The sequence below is a fragment of the Scardinius erythrophthalmus genome (assembly GCF_964197995.2).
Source record: "Scardinius erythrophthalmus genome assembly, chromosome: 18".
In the NCBI taxonomy this organism is placed as follows: Eukaryota; Metazoa; Chordata; class Actinopteri; order Cypriniformes; family Leuciscidae; genus Scardinius; species Scardinius erythrophthalmus.
In genome coordinates this window covers 32,752,183-32,770,632 of record NC_138238.1, presented here as the reverse complement: position 1 = coordinate 32,770,632, position 18,450 = coordinate 32,752,183, and the positions used below count along the sequence as shown (strand labels likewise).

At 36.0% G+C, this 18,450-nt stretch overlaps 1 protein-coding gene across 1 annotated transcript in view; it reads left to right on the top strand.

Moving 5' to 3' along the window:
* Positions 1–18,450, top strand: part of arid5b (AT-rich interaction domain 5B) — a 120,948-nt gene that overhangs the window by 24,873 nt on the left and 77,625 nt on the right. Inside the window, exon 4 of the mRNA XM_081393213.1 lies at positions 14,480–14,710. Coding sequence (XP_081249339.1) covers positions 14,480–14,710 — 231 coding nt within the window. The remainder of the gene's footprint in view (positions 1–14,479; positions 14,711–18,450) is intronic.

Genomic DNA, 18,450 nt, shown 5'->3' with positions numbered 1-18,450 from the left:
AAATTCAAATAAATGTTAATGCAGTGTGGTGATCTTTTCTGAAGTGCGTAACTCCCTCCGGGCAGCTATTGTGGATTCTTATATTTTAAAGCGAGGGGGCCGGCTGCGTTTGTCAGGAAACACAATGTGGCTTATTGTGGTGTCTGGTGCCAAGCCACGATGACTAATCTGTTATTATCGTCAACCAATCATTTCATGTTGAGCAAGCTTGGGGGAGCTGCGAAATTCAAGAAGGCCTTCCTTAAATATTAAACGTCTCAGACATTGTGCGGTTTGCATCTCATAGGCTAATTAATGCTCTATTTGGCTGCAGTGTCCTCTTGCCTTTGAGAGATAATTCATTTTGCTTAGTCATATGGCTTTGAATATTGTGTGCATGAGGGGTTTAATTATTTGCTAATCAAATTTATTCCGCTCAATTTTATCTTAACCTTATATAAAGCCTACTGTATCATATTTGATACACAACTTCTAAGGCCTTTAAATTTGAAACATATTTCAGAAACCTGTTTTACATATTATACATGCCTTCTGTCGTCTAGTTTATATTAGTTCTGTCGTCTAGTATATACTTTTTTATCAAGTCAAAGGCTTTTTAGCATCATTCTGTTAATGTTCCCCTTCAGGTCGTGGTACACGTGTCTTACTGCTGTGAAATCTTTACTGATTTTTGTAAAGTAGGCCTATATGTAAGAATAACTTACAGCGTGAACACTTACTTGACTGATATCCATACATCTTTTTTTTTTATCATGTTAAAATAGAAAAAGTATCACATATTTGAGGAACGTTTATCTGTACGTTTCTCAATCATCATTATATTAAATTGGATTGTAGGTTTTGCCCCCACAATAAAAACTTTGATCGTAAAACGAAGCATTTAAATATCATCAAGACGTATTATTGGGAACATAGAGGGTTCCCTGATATTTATATGCGTTTTATTTAAATAGTCTGCTAGACTGTTGTAATCTCATTGATTTACATTACATGCAGAATTTCATCTTATTGTTTTTCCATCTTGAGTAAATGCTCCATATTCTCCTGAATGAGCCACAAAACCCTAATGTATCACGTATGATACTCAACAAAAAACACATGCAAACTTTTTAAATCTATATATTTTTAATATTTTGCCTAAAGGTACAATAAACCGTTTCATTTGAAAATAATGAAATATTTCATATGTCAGGCTTTTCATGCTAGGTTAATATCCGGGTTGCATTATAGACTACACTTAGCGTTTTACATTTACATGTTCTTGTTTTTGTTTTGTTTTTTTTCTTCTGTGGAACACAAATGGAGAACTTAAATTTGTGTCTGTTCCTCACACAGAGCTGTCGTATGACTTCAGAACACTTGAAATATGATGTACAACTCATATGGGACTTTTCGGAAGTTTTTGTCATGTAAACGGTCGCTATATATCGGCTATATTTATGTCCCATGGAAAAAATTCGAAATAATACAGGTTTGACATTGAGCACACAATGACAGAATGTTTGGATGAAGTGGGTTTCTTTGCACTGTTGAGTTTGACCTCATTGATGTTTTTTTAGAGGATGTGGTATTGCTCTCGGGGGGCTGCTCTCAAACCCCCAGGTGATTTGCACAAACTTGCAGAAAAGGAAGACAGCAGCATGCGTTCAAAGCAGAGAGAACTGTGTTCTTGTCAACTGATATTTCAGTGACTGAAAAACCCTCTTGGACTGATTTATCAAGTTAGCTGTAAGCCCTTCGAGACAGTAGAACAAAGATGCCCTTTACTGCTGATCTGAGACCACTTAGGACATTAAAACATTTCTTATACAGCCAATCAGCAGCCACCTCTCACCCCATCTGCCCCAGGGCAGTTGTCAGTTTGACCTTTAACCTCCAGTGAGTGTCGGTGCTGCTGAATAACAGCCATTAGTGAACTCTAGTGTTTTCTTTCTTGTCGTCGCACGAACTGTGGTTCTTGAGTTTAAACATGTCGACATGGCACTTCTTAGACATGTGGTTTCTAACATCCATCAAGCTAAACCCTTTCGAGTCTTCAGAAGTCATATAGCTGGTACGGTGGTAGAGTTATTTCAAATGGAAAAGGTTTTGGTACTGTAAGAACCCTTTTAATTACACATAGTGGCACGTTGTGTTCTCAGTAGTTTTACAAGGGGCACTATAGCGTTAGCATAAACTTTTTCAGAAAGTCTTTTTCTATAGTCAGTTTTCTGTTTCAAGACCAAAAACTGTTTGATTAGAATCCTTCCTGTACTTGAATAATAACATATATGTTTAATAGGGGTGTAATGATGCATTGATATGGATCGATGCATCAGTCAGATGAATAACGATATGCTTTTTGTTTGAAATTTGTATTTTAACTCTTTCTCTGCCAGAATTTTTGAAAACAGTTGCCAGTCAGCGTCAGCATTTTTGATAATTTTCACAAAAGTTTCATGACCCCCAAAATATTTTGTTGTATGAGTATTTGAACATGAAATATATAAAAAGAAAGAACCCTCTGCTTTTAAACAACAACAACATAAAAAAAAAAATTATCAACACTTGAATGTGGGTAAGTTTCATAAAAAAAGCAACATTTTCAGCAAAAAGCTGAGAAAATCTCGTCTGGATCGGATTCAGAACGAGAAGCATAACACAGATGGATTTGATTGAGGCATATATGCCTTTATGAATTCACAGTAGCACTAGGCTATGTTTTTCAAATGCTTTTAATACATCGTACATGGAATACGCCACTTCCGGTTTTCCATTTTTCCGGTTACTCGACACGAGTAGATTGCAATCAAGGATTTTTTTTTATTCGAGTACTCTTAATTTACTCGAGGAATCGTGACAGCCCTAAATAATATAATATAATGTAATGTAATGTAATGTAATGTAATGTAATGTAATGTAATATAATATAATAATACATGTATAATATGACACGATTTCGTATGTAAGAAGACCTTTGACTACATTATAACAGTTTTTTCCCCTGCTTCTCCCTACCACACATTTCTTTAAGTGCTTAATTTTGCCCTTTATTCGGATGGCAGAATGTGATTGAAATTTAAACTGCACAATTATTGCCGTTATCTCAAATAATCGCGATTAAAACGAATATCCAAGATCATACTATTAATCAATCGTGTCAGGCCTACATTTTGTTCAAACTGCCCACCTCATTTAATCATTTTACATCTGCCTATAAATGAGAGTGTGTGCCTGTAATATCAGTGTTCTTTTATTCCTTCACAGCAGTTCAAGACGGACTGTGATCCCTTAATATGCATGCTCATTGTGACAGCTCCTAGAATTATGAATGATTAATTCTTTGGACAGTAATTGAAAAGGCCTTGTCTACCGCTGACTGCAGATGAAGAAATCAGCACAATAGTGCATTGATAGCATACTATCTTCTTATCCTCTGTCATCTAATCCCTCCTTTGTGTCACACTCAAAATGCGTTTTAATTAGTTTCATTGGGTAATGCGCTTCTTTTCCTCTGTCTGTGGCTATTGTCATCATGTTGAGTCACATGAGTGCCACCATTGTTTCCAGCGGGGCTCCCCAGAAGACATTTTCTGTTTCCCGTGAACAAGCGCAAGTTAATCGCTTTGACATACATGTCTTTCGTCTCTGGTGTTTGACTGTTAACATATTGAAATTTGTTATTAAAATAAAAGAATGTACATGGAAACTTTGGAGCTACGCTCTAGATGTTGTGTCAGGGATTTTATGGTATTCAATGCATTAGTTGATTAAAACATCAGAAAGAGTAGCATAAGTATCTAAATTATTTAATGACTTAAGGTTTATTATGTAATAACATAATCAGTGCTGGGTAGTAACTGATTAAATGTAATCTGAATTATGTAATCTGAATTACATAAATAATTATGTAATTAGATTTTATTACTTTTTTAAATACTCATAATCATAATACAGTTTTTTTTTATTGATTACATGATTACTTAATATTCACAGAAGACGGAAATTAATTATTCAGAATTCATTGATTCTCTTTTAAATTTCCCGCTCTCAAAAGTTTTGTGGCATTGCACACACAGACCGGACACTAGTCAGGCGACTATAATTACATGGAAAATTGAAAGGTCGCATAGCATAAACAACTGAAATATTTAGTTGTTTACAGTTAGTTTTTTATTTTGATTGTTTTTATGATTTAATTAATGAAGCTTTTCATAAATGTTTAAACCCTCTTCAGTTCCTTTAATGTAATGCTTATTGCACTTTGTGTTGTTGATAACAAAAATTTTATAATATTTCTTTCTCTTTGTATTTTTTTATTAGTATGGTACAAGATTAAATGATTCAAATCAATGTTACAAACTAGTTAGGTCAAAAGTAATCTGAAAGTAATCAAAAAGTAGTCAGATTACATTACCTAAAATGTAATTTGTAATTGCAATTTGGTAATTTATACATATAGTAATTCATTACGTTACTAACTAAATTTTTTATCATGCAATTTGTAATGGACTATGTAGGCTACCCAACACTGAACATTACACAAATAATTAAATATTGTTGTGCATTTACTATTTCATCAAAATTCGCTATATATGTTCAGCTGTTTCTCCTGGTTTTCAAAGACTGGCAATGTTTAATGCGTCCCTGTTGTGCTTAAGAGTTTCAGAGATGAAAGTGCCTTTATTTCCTTTGTTTTGGACTCGACTGGAGATAAATTCTGGCGTGCCGCTCAAAGAGGCAGCTTTTGTAGTATGTACGAGAGATGTTCCATTATATGAACAATTCATGAGAATTTGTGCAGTACACACACAATTCCCACGCCTCACGTTCACAAGTCCGTGAACGGCTCGCTCCGTCATTGTGCTGAATGTCGCACACAAATATGCTTGTTCTGTCGCATGAAAGATATATCTCTAGAAAACAAGTAATCTGTTTTATTCATTCAGAGCTAGTGAACACAAAGACCTTGGACGCACGTTAGAAAGGTTTAGCTTTAAATCGTGTAATAACATCATAAGTGTGTATTCTTAGTATACGGTGGGTGTCTGAGGCTTAATCACCCGGTGTACTAGCACTTACGAAGGAAGCTATTTATTTTCAGCCATATGGTAATGCTATGGCAGTCTGACTGTTGATTGTATACTTTTATTAAAAGTTCAATTACATTGTTTACTCTTTATACACACACACACGCATATATATACATATATTATAATTTAAAACTGTTTTCTATTTTAATCTATTAAACTGAATTTTCAGCATTATTACTCCAATCTTTAGTCAGTGTCACATGATCCTTCAGAAATCATTCTAAAATGCTGATTTGGTGCTCAAGAAACATTTTTTTATTGTCAGTGTTGAAATCGGTTGTGTTGCTTAAAATTGTGATTACATTTTTTACCGGATTCTTGGATTAATAGAAAATTCTGCATATATTTGAAATAGAAATCTTTTTAACCTTATTTAATTTCTTTAATGCCACTTTAGATCAATTTATGTGTCCTAATAAAAGTTTGTATTTCTTTCAAAAAGTGTTTCTTCGAATGGTAGTGTATATTGTTACAAAAAGCATTTTAATGTATGAAATATGCCATGCTGAGACTTCTAAGAACGCACAATGTATTTGAAGATGAAAACAAATATCCAACCGATTCACTTAGTTTGAACTGATTCAAAGAAATCAAAGAATCAAACATTCTAACTGCTGAACGCTTAAGTCAGAGACGCCATTAAAATATCTCACCATGCTCGCATACTCGTGTTAGGGAGGCATTGCAAAACTAGTCTAACGACACAGTTTAGGAAACTTAAAGGCCAAATATTTAAATGATTGCAACATTCACAATGTTGCTTAATTTATGTATGCTAGCAAGCTGAATAATCACAAATGTATTCCTTTAGATTGCTCAACGTCATATGAATAATTCCTTTTCCTTGAGTTCATCATAGAAAGTGATCTTTCTTTCCCAGAAACAATATGTGGCTGCACCTTGTTATTCAGTTCTCTATATAGAGGCATCATTAGAATAATAGGCTCAATATGTCACTTAACAAAATAGAACATTTTGACATAACCAAATTTCTTCTACCCTGTCATGTTTTTACAAGAGCCATTAAATGCAAAGTTTGCTGCGTGGTAATCAATAATACAGACAGTTATATTTGGAGCCGGTCCCCCTTTAGGAATATTAGAGCTTTAGGCTTGTTGCTAGGAAGCAACACGAATTGTGCTGGAACTGTAGCGGACGAATGCCCACTGCTGTAAAGTATCGACAGGTGCCATAAATCATCAACCAACGCTTTCGTGTCGACATCAGGGGATATCCTGGAAAAATGAGCTCAGGGTAATTTAAGCTCGGACAAGCTGGAATCAAATAAAGAGTAATATCATAGAATTATGGGTAGATTTGTGCCACGTTGTCCTGGCCACTAACACGATAAATTGGGTTTAATCGTCAAGTGATTCTCGTGGCACAATCATACAAACTCACCAAAAGAAACAGTTTCAGTGTAACTGAGTGCAGAAACATTGTGTTTTTCCCAGTTGAATGTTTCCTCTCAGTTTGGTGAAAATACCATACGGTGTCCATCATTGAGTAAATACAAGGCTTGAAGGTAATAGTTGAATCTTGAATGCTTCTCGGGATTTTAAGACAGCCAAGTCCTTGGAGAAGAACAAGAAGGCGTAACAGGGGCATTTGAATATAAAACACTTTATATATTTAAGTGAAACGGTGGCAAGTGATTGGTTATCTGGGGAATCTGTTCATATTATCTTGCTGACGACCCCATACCTTGTGGAGGAGAATGCAAATAGCCTGAAAGACTAAAGTTAAAGTACTGCTGTTTACTGTGTCCCGGCGTCTTACAGAGGACACAGTCATCGTAAATAGCAGCCTAGCAGGTACCTGAAATTGTCTTTAAAGTTTTAAACTGTTACAGTACCGTCAAAACACTTTCAATTTATAGTTAACATGTATGAAGACAAGTTTTGTACCAATTATGGTATTTAATTGTGGTAAAATCTTAATTGTGATTGGGCTAGACATTTAATTATAATGTTATAATAAAAAAAAATTTGTATAGTATTACAATTTTAAATTTCAGTATAATATAAATAATAATAAAATTGAATATTGCAGTAATGTAGTATTTATGAGACTATTTATGAGTGTGAATAAGTGTATTGAGTTTAAGGGGCCGTTTACACGACACAGGTTTCAACAAAAAACGGAAAACTTTTTATGCGTTTTGGCCATTTATTTACACGACAATGGCGTTTTGGGGACCTGAAAACGGTTTAGAAGTGCACGGTTTTGAAAACGTACAGTTATTGTCGCCGTGTAAACTACTAAAAAGTGAATTTGTGAAAACGGTGACGTTATGTGTATGCATATTACGTGTTCAGTCTGTAGGCGCATAGTGTTTCTTTACAAAATGACATCGCCAACTACTGGCCTGACATGAATAATACAGCGTTTTTAGTCGTTTTCGCGGGTCCGTGTGAACAGGGATCGTTTTGACAACTTTGTCGTGTGTTTGCGAAAAAAGCAAAGGAAACACTTTTTCGTTTTTAGTACATTATTTGTCATGTAAACGTAGCCTGGGTGGACCAAAAAGAGATCTGAATTCACTTTAAGTGTTGTTATTAACTAATTCTTTTTTTTTTTTTTTTCGTTAATTGAAATATAGAATAAATAAAATAAAACATTATATTAGAAATGTACATGAAAATGTTAAGTTTTGTCTTTGCAGCTTACAGAAATAAAATAAATTTAAAAGTAAACTAAAACTAAAAATAGTAAACTAAAAAGAACAAAAAAAATTCAGCTAAAAAAAATATAAAATAAAAATAAAATGACAAAAGTACATAACACAATTTATAAAAATTATACTAAAATTAAAATGAAAAATGAAAATATAAAAATGCAAGAAACATTTTTTATAAATACTATATATATATATATATATATATATATATATATATATATATATGAATAGAAATAATACTTAAAACTGCAAAGTGAATGGAATGAGAGTTTTTTTTTTTTTTAAAGGACTTAAAAAATCTTAAATGTGAAGTGATAAAATACTAGTTTGATTAAACTTATGTTGATTTTTCCTGAAAATTGTAAACTGTGGCACCGTCATAGCAACATTGCTTCAACCAATAGCATGAGCTTGAGTCGGGACTATTTGTTTGTCGATTTCATGGTAGATGAGGAAAGTGTTTGGGGGGAAAATAATTTGCAAATATTATTTTTTTGTTTGTCATTATTTTTGCTAGTGATGCTCGTGGCACAGACATTTCTGTTGGCACAAAGAGCTCCTGTTTGAGTGAGATTTCATGCCTTGTAGCTTTGATATCTAAACAGCAGCTATGAGATGTTAAATGCTGTTAACAGATTGCTTTTCATATCCAAATAATTGCAATATGATTGCTCTGACCAAATCATACAGCCCTTCTTTTGTCCTTTACACCTCCAAATAAACCTGTACATTGTTATTCTGTATCATCACGATCGATATTGCTCGGGTAGTGTATGTTAGAATCTTTTCTGGCTCTCACATCAGACATATTGAAGTATCAGAACCCATTTAATGACCCAACAGGGGCGCAGAATCTCAGCAGCCCGCAACATTAATAGATGGATGTTTTTGACTCATTAGAGGTCGCGGCTGTGAATAATAATTAGGGAAAGACTGATTATGCTGAACCCAACTATAATAAGACATGCATTTAAAATGTCTCTACAATCTCTGCACACACACACACACACACACTCATCACTCCAACATAAAGCACACACACAGGAAATTGATTTGTGGGTTTATGGCTGAAGTGCAATTTTGTTAACAATTATTGACGGGGAGTCTTGCATTAAAACAGTTGCCGTGGCAATGACACACATTTTCCTTTCATTATTGTGCTCTGTGGTGCAGAGAGCACTAAAATACTAACACACACCAATAACTTTAGCATCAACGCACGCTTATTTTAATACAGTATCTAGGATAACTAACAAGCAGCTGCTGTCAGGATTCCAGGAATGGTTCTTTTTTTTTTTTACCTTTCTATCTCTGTCCTCACGCTTGAATTGATATTTTGACCTGCATATTTTAAAGAGACAGGTAGCTATTAAAGCGTGTTTGTTGAAGCTGACTCATTGGCAGGGATGATGTGTTGGGTAAGGGTTGTTTTGGAGGGTGGAGATGTAGAGGAATGTATCTTAAGGTCTGTGTTTGTCTTTCTGGGAATTCACTGGCCTAGTTGGCGAAACGTTTGAAGAATATGCGTAATGTACATTAGCGGCGGTTGTTTTTATTGGGGCTTAGTCAGAGTTCCCTGGTGTCTGCAGAAGATGTTTGGCTGATAGCAAACAATGTGGTACTGAGAGCTCAGGTTTCATTGTGTTCTAATCAAAGGGGCTTTTCATGTCGTAATCTGGGGTTATGGACTTATTTGTAAATGTTGATTTGGCGAAAAACCTCACGGAAGACGAGTGACAGGTAATTTGGATAAATGGCCCTGTAAACTCCCCTCACAAGCTTGGGCACGTTCGAGAATGAACTTTAAACAAACATTATGAGATGTTTATCTGAATTTATGCACCATAATTGCAATGTAAAGTACACTCGTTTTTTTGTTGTTGAAAATACCTTGGGTTTCAATTAGTATTTATATACTGTTCTCACTTTATCTGTCTCCTTGGGCTTTTTGTTCTGTCTTGTAACTTGACATTCTGTCCTTTTGCGAAATAAAAGTCGAGCACCTGAATTTCGTTCCGTCTCATCAAAACAAAGGTTCTGTTCAAAAATGGCTTCATTCGTTTTGATTGATGTCACAGATGCTCAAACCAAGTTTTATAGAACAAAAATATCATGAATTATTAAAACTCAGGGGCGTTTTACCACATACGCCTGTGTTTTATGTTTAATTGGTCCTCTTTGGCAGCGGCGAGTGCTGGAGAGGTGTTATGTAAATATATTCCCACAGAGGCCCATTTGACATTTTGTGGAGCACTTGAGCAGTATACGGAGAGCAAACTGACATAGGGAAAATGTCCATTCATTCTGATCTGATGAGACTTGTTAGGATTGCTCATGCAGATTGAAGTCTGTTGATTTTGCGACCAGTCAGCGCCTATGTGTAGCACTTATAAAGCACATATTAATGCCTTATTCTGCATGATCATATTTTACATCTCTTAATCCTATCCAATTCCTAAACCTAACATTACCTTACTAACTATTAATACGCAGTAATTAGGAGTTCATTGAGGCAAAAGTCGAAGTTATTAGTTAATAGTGAGAATTGGACCCTAATCTAAAGTGTGACGGAAATAGTTTGAATGAATGATTCAATGACTCACTTATAAATACTTCACTTGTTTAATTTACTGGATAAGTCTGCGTTTTCGAATGATTCAATGACAAATACATTTTTAAACAGTCACTTGTCGCCACCTAGTGGCATAACAAGATTTATACAATCTTTATATAATTATATCAATTTACTTTCAAAAGGTGATTTGCTCTATTTTGATCGTTACCGTAGACATCTAGCCTGGGAAAACCCTGACGAACTTCCGGCAAATTTGAGATTTGCTCTGCAAGTCCGTCTGGCCAAGAGCCCATTCAGCATTTCCAATTTTTCCAAATCGAGGCACCAATCACAAACGTTGAGGCGGGCTTTACACGATGACGATCGCTCTGATTGGTTTTAGGTCTATCCAACTGCGCCCAGAGGCATTTGAGCGACGTCCGTTGGTGACGCCCCTTTGGAAATGGGCTGTGAACGAACCTTCCCCAGACCCACTCTCAGTTACACCTGAGGAGGGTCTGGTGTCAACCAGGCTAGTAGACATCAGTGTTTTTATCCGAAATAAAAACGTCTATCCCAGTACTTCTGTGATAATTTGAACATTTGTAACCCAGAAATAATGATACTGTGTGGCTGAAAAGATTTATGAAGCTGTTTCATGATAACTGCTCTCTCTGGTTCAGCGACAGCGTTAACACTGATTTAAATGTTCGCTGTGATCGTACTTGTCAAACGTTTAATAGACATAGCCGAATCGCTGTCATTTTGGAATGAGATCGTGTGGTTGTTTGATCGCGATCTTTTAACGATTAATCGTGCAGCTCTAGCTTCATGTCAGTTGTGTTACAGGAAAATTGCACAATGTGTTTTTCAGTGCTCTCTAATCATAGTGTCGTCCTAGCCAATTGAATTGCTAAGCATGAGAAATCCTTTCTTTAGAAAAGGTTAGAATTTATTAACAGTGTGACAGTAGAGCATGTTCCTGACCTCTTCAGTCCAAAGCCAAATCTAATCAAGGAAGTGTATGTAGGATCCCTGCGTGATTCGCATGGCACAGTGCGGCCCTTAAAGGATATTTTGAGACCAACCTCAGTGGTGCTAATTGCAAGTAAATGAGGAGAATACTGTGGGTCTTAAATGGGTCTTCAAACTGTTAAAATTAGGTCAAATTGTTTTTTTAACTCAACAAATGGCCAGTGAATGGAACCTTAGGAAAATGTTGTTTGTTGATATTTATGTTTAAAATTACACAAATAAGGGCTTTGGACTGTATTAAGACATTTCCAATTTTGGGTGGACAAATAACATTTTCTTAAGGTTTCTTTGGGGTCAGTATGATAAAAAAAAAAAAAGAATACTTTTTATTCACCAAGGGCACATTAAATTGATCAAAAGTGTCAGTAAAGACATTTATAATGTTACAAATGACTATTTTTAACAATTCAAAGTTCTTTTAAACATTCTATTCATCAAAGAATCCTATAAAATTATCATGGTTATATATAACCATAAAATATTAAGCAACAGAACTGGTTTTAACACTGATAATAATAAGAAATGTTTCTTGAGCAGTATGATTTCTCTAGGATCATATGACACTGAAGACATGGAGTATCACAGGAATAAATGACATTTAAAAATATTCAGAGACAAAAGTGTTATTTTAAATATTTCACAATATTATTGTTCTGTATTTTTGATCAAATGGTGAGCATGAGACTTTCCAAAACATTATTATTATTATTTATTTATTTTTTTTTACTGGAGGAAATCATGTGCTAACAGTGTTGTACACAAAATGTGTGACAGAGTTAAATATTGTGTTTTGGGAATTAAAGTCTTCCATGTTTTAAATCAGTTAAACAGATAATGTCACCACTGTTGATTTTAAATGTCTGATACGGACTAGAATGGCCAGGCTTTTTTAAAATGGATGAGACAGATAAAAAAGAATGAGAGGAAATGTGCTCTACCAAGAAGAAAATGTAATGGATGCAGTAAAAGTCCAATAAAAGAATAAGCAGTATAAATCAAAATATTTCATGTTCTCTTCTCTACAGCCATCCATTTGAGACTGCAGTCTCTGTATTTCATTTGAAACAGGCCGCTGTAGTCATGCACCATCAAATGCGATCAAATATTTTGAGCAATAATAATATGAGGTCAACAAAAATTATTTTTGAACAGATGATCGTGCATCTGTCATCTGTTCTGTGAAGTTTTTAGATGGTTTGTGTTTGCTCATCTTTCTCTCATGAGCAGATTTGGGGTGGAATCTGTTTGTGTGACCAATGGCAGATGGGGGGAGTGTTCGGGAAACCTTTTTGAAAATAGTCATTATTTCTGCAGTTCCGTTTGGTGATACTAGTGGTGCAGAAATTAGAAATATGTTTAAAAATTTGCTTTATACAGCTCAATACATTTAAAAAATTGCTTTATAGCTCAATACAGCAGAATGTTTGCGGCCATTGTGTGTGAATAAAGCAAAATAGTTTGTTCTCTCCAGGGATGCCATCGTTTGAGGTTTGCGACTTGCGTGTCATATTGCAAATTTAATTCTGAGGTGTCAGGTTTGAGGTCTAGAGATGCGATGATTCTTTGATTCAGCCAGGAGGGGTGTTTTTTTTCGAGTTCTGATGGGAAGACTAACAGGCAAATGCTATTGCTCAGATCTCTGATCTCCAAGAACTGAGTGACGTGGCTTCCTGCCCAGAATCTTTTATATTGCCAATCCTAACAGAGAGCTGTCATGTTAAACCAGCAGCTCAGGCTATAGTAAAACATAAAAGCCTACAAATCTATATCCGCACCCCTGGGAGCAACTTTCCTCCACAATCCTCCATTATAGAATAAGATTAGCTGAATGAAGTCACAGCGCTTTGATTTGGATTGAATTATCATTACTGCCAAGCTAATATTGGAGACAACAGGATTCATCAATGATCTTTGAGCTGTATGCCATTGTAGCATTATGACTCATCAAGTGATGTCAAACATTGTTTTTGCAATGAATACACAAGTTGGATTGTGTTAAAGCTGAAATTCAAATATGGTATTGGATGTCTTGTTTCCAACACACTCTGTAAGCAGTAGACCAATCACATCAGATTAGGCCGTCTAACCAATCAGAGCAGCGTACGAAAATAGCATAACAGGGGCATTAACTACAATGTTTTTGGTACAATCTTCGCTGACTGCAAACGTAATATCTAGTCCATTGGTAACGCAAGGTTGACTGCTATATGGAAAAAAAGTTTGCACTTTGAAATGTTCGCACTTAGCAGTCAGATTTGCTGCTGAAACGACGGCAGTACTCATAGCGACAAGAGACTTATTCTGGTGAAGGACCATCTGTTTGCAGTATGGTGCCATCAGAATATCCAGAGTAGCCTGACATAATATTGGTTCAACCAACGGCGTAACAATGGGGCGGGACTATTTGTTGGTCTGACCAGTAGCAGATTTTTATTTTTCCAGGCTTTGGCACACAGTATTGCTGTTTTGCGCGCAAATAGGGACCCGGGTTTGAATCCCTTTACTTTACTTTAAGCCCTTCATTATCTTACACTATAAAATTTTTTTTTCTACTTTCTACTTCATATTTTAAAGGTGCATTGCGCAAGTCTCTGAGTTTTTGCAGAACTATGCCCCCTCTGGCGGCAAGCGAAACTGCAACCAGAAGTGTGCACGCTCACGGACAAAAGTTTTCTTTTTTTTATCTTACGTGGAGTTTGCGTTGGTGTTTGAAATGAACTACAAGCCGGTCTCTTAGAATCCATCTTCTACGGAGAATGGCGGCGAATACACAAACCTGCCAGACATAGCCAGGTGAGCGTGCCGTGAATGCGCATGACGTCACGCCCAGTCTAAAATTCCGGCCCGAATCCCTCTTATTTATTTTACTTTACAGGATTATAGAGACAATCTCAGTGATCAGAGAAGGGCTCATTCAGCCTATCAGGCAATTGTTTAAGCATGTATGGGTTAGAAAACGGGTATTTTTAACATGAAAAGTTGCTTAATGCAACTTTAACGTTTAATTCAATGTGTTACTTTTGTGAAATTTACTAACAATTTTATTTAAAGGTAATTTGATCAATTTCGAGGTACTTTTTGTGTGGCAGAAATGCCAATGCTCTCTTTTAAAAATGTTTTATTCTTTCTTGTCTTTAGGTGATGATGCAGAGGGAAAGAAGGTTCTGGTATTGAGTTACCCCCAGTACTGTCGGTACCGCTCCATCATCGCGCGGCTTCGGGAGAGGCCAAACTCCCTCCTGACGGACCATGTGGTGCTGGCCCTGGGAGGAATCGCCTCCCTCACCAACAACACACAGATCCTCTACTGCAGGGACACTTTCGAGCACCCTACGCTGGTTGAGAACGAGAGTGTCTGTGATGAATTTGGTAAGTGGAATTTTTATAAACTGTGAAACAAACTCCACGCAAGTACGTGAACGCAAACATGTTTTTGTGCGTCATAGTGTTCAAAAATGCGTCAGGCCACAGAGATTGAGGGATATTGCCATTTTATGAACGACTGCGATACAGATTATTTTTTACAGTGTGTGCGATAACCAATATGCAGAAGTAATTTTTAATTTGGTTTTTAACAATAATAAGTTCATGATAACTTTATTAATAATTATTATGATTACTATTGTGATTTGTCATTATATTTATGCAAAGTTGTTTGGTGATCTAAATGGTTGCAAATTTGTTTCCATTTTTGTTTTGGGATGTCGAATTTTTAAAGGGGTTATTTATTCGCCGCTAGAAAATGGGCTTTTAATAAAACTCGGCTGCCTATTGAAATCTGTGCTTCCTGACTAGAGAAAAAGGGCTGTTGTCTTCACTTTTGCCAAATAGGTAGGAAAACTACAACACCCATAATGCACTGGGCATGTTGCCGTTCAAGGCCATTCACAGTCTGCTCTTATTGGATAGGCTTGACCAATATCAAAAAACACCTTGCTTGAGTATGAAATAATTCTTAGCAAAGTTTTAGCCATAATGGTGTTGACTTGTTGACTTGATGACTTGTATGAATGGTGTTGACCCTAGCACAAGTATTCAAAGAGTAAACTTTTAGCGGACATGCGTTATCTTTAGTTTCCATTGAAGGATCCAGAGCGTTGTTGGCTGTTGATAAAGGCTGCAAAAAAAATCTGAAAAACTTTGTGTTTGTAGTCTCCAATTCAAACTGGATGACCATGAACACAGTGTTTTAGGCCGAACGGAGGGGATAAACTGAAAGAAACTGCCATTCCAACAGTTAATTAAAAAGCCAATGTTGCGTTTTGCATAAGCTGGGAAATAAATGGGAATTTCTTGTGCCAGGTAACGTTGTTCATTTACATAAACTACTGACATTTTAACAATACAAAGTGGATTGAAAATTGGCAAAGTTTACATAATAGGCTCCACATTTGAACTTGAAAATAATAGCCTGTTATTTAAAACATTTACTCATTCCCTTACAGTCTCATTAAATGGTGATATTTATCTGTGGATGTAGATATCAATAAATAACCAATAACTGAGTTAAAAAGTGTGTAAAAGGTGTTTTTAAGTTAAGAAGTGTGGAAATCGGTGGAAAATCGTAACTTGTGTTTTTTTACTGCCATAATAATGAAAAAAATCATGTTAAGCATTACTTACAACACTACCACTTTCTTGCAATGTATTGACCAAACATGTGTTTGCGTACATGCATGGAGTATGTTTCTGGCCTCACTGTTTAGAGGCTAATAACGGCTTATTAGTTCATATAAAGACTGTTTGCAATGTATAATTGAGTGAAGAAAGAATGAATGATTGGAGGATTGATGCCAAATGATTCAGTAATTGAGTCTGTGGTCTAACTAGTCAAATCAGCAAAACAAGACCCTTATCTTCATTACCTGACTGACGATGGGGTGCGCTGCCGTATTGGAACCGGCTGTTTTATCACTGTTGGCGCACAAACAGAAATGAGGGACTTTCAGCTGATGATTGAAACAGACACTCGTGGCTTTTAGCCTGTCGAGTTGAGTCGAGAGCTCGTTGTATGATAGAGTAGAACTCTCAGATGAACTGAAAGCCCGCTTTTTCACTAAGGTCTCAGTCCGTCACAGTCCGTCTGCTTGTGTGAGTAACATATTTTTTCAAAAAGATCCGCTGTGATTTCAAAAACAACGATTCGTCCCACTTTTGGCTGATGGTTAGAAAACCTCAACTGTGGGAGTAATTACTGTCTGTAAATGGCAGTCTTTCTCTGATCTTTGATCATTTTATGTTTGCAGTGTACACTGATGGTATTACTATGTGAATAGCAGTGTTTGATTTGACATTATCTGTCGTATTGTGTTTACACAATGTGCAAATTACATGTTTTCAAAATCGACTAGGTTTTAAAGAAGCACTGTATAAATATGCTGATTTTGGGTCCATCAGATCAGAGATTCAGAGATTTGTAACGATTTTTTTAGTTTAGGTTTTAATATACTCTATTTTAAACTATCTAAACTATTTTTAACTTAACACGCTGTCCTAAAAATATGGTGCTCATGGAGCGAGATGGAAATAATCAATATGATAAACACAGACTTACAGGAATCTCTGTAAAATTCTGTAGTACAGAAGCCCTCAGGATTTTATAGAACTAAACCCACAATGCCATCTACTCTAAAGTTTATAAAGTGACCAGTATGTGAAATGAAACTGAATAATGTTAGTGTGATCAGTAACACACAAACGCCTTCACATAAATGCTTCACTGACATCAATTTTTTATTACAGAACATACGACAAAACAAGCAGCGCTTCCAGTCTTTAAATGGCCTGTACTTCAGTGTTTGCGTTTCTTATTGGCTTGAACGGCATATTCAAACACAGCAGTTTCCATAGCTTTTCCATAGATGCTGCCAGTTAGAAAGAGAGGGCTCCAGTTTACATGCCCGACTTCCCGTTGGAAAAATGCTAGGTTGTTGAATGCTGTTTTGTAAAAGGCGATAGAGCTGTTTACATAACAGCTTTTGACAAGATGGATGAATGAACTGACAGTGAGTGATACAATTGAGTAAATGGCTCCCAATGACTTTAATGGAGATTGCTCGAAAACACTGTATTCTGCTCAAAAACCATATTCTTGTCTTGGAAAGTGTAACAAAAGGGATTCTGCTTGAATCGGGCGGCCTGCAGGGATTTGCATACCGTGATTAAAATGTCTTTGTTCTCGCCAGGGCTTTAAACACAACTACGGCACGCTGTATAGAAATCCAAAGATGTCATTCTGTTTAACTTTGTTGGGTGTGTTATTTATTAAGGCTTTAGCTCAACATATGAAGTCATTGTTCATGTAAAGGCTCCCATACGCTGGATTTGTTACAGAGGGGTAGATCTAGTGTTGGCCATTTCTGAAGCCGAGAAAATCCGAGAGAAGTGGGGGGGGGGGACTTCTAGTGCTTTTTATGCTCGAAGTGACGGCTACTTGGCGGAAAATCTTCTGCGTTTAGCCTTGTCATTAACTTTTTGAAGCGAATAACAGTGCTTGGCGATGAAGAGGGGAGTTCTACACAACTGAGAGACGTCCAGTGCTTTGTAGAAGATGAAAATGGAAAGCAGCACTATTTAAGGAAAAATACAGCTGGAATGGTATAGACGTGATATTGAATATTTTTATTCATTTGTTCCTCTGCTAATGGAAATAACTGCAGGGTTTGGCTCGCTCTCATGACTCTTTGGTCACATGTTAGGAGACAACAGGATGTTACATTAACTCAAGTTTTATTCTCACTCGAGCGGGCTTTAAGAGGGTGGGTGAGGATTGAGAATATGGAATTCAATAAGTGATACTGGGGAATTTTGTTCAGGCATCAGCTGATTTGGACCCCTGCTTGTCACATGGTTATAATGACATCCTCTCCACCATAGTGTTTTTGGCACAATGCCATTAACATCTGTTCTATTGAAACAGGGCATTATGAAGGGCACTACATTATATTAGAGGGAGGAGCATTCTCATTGATTGATCAAAGATTTAATATATTATTTTATTTTTATTTATTGGCTTTTTGCCTTTAATATACAGGACGGTATAGATTTCTACAGAAATGTAGAAATATTAGTATTACTGATATACTACTACTAGAGTTTTTGTTCATATT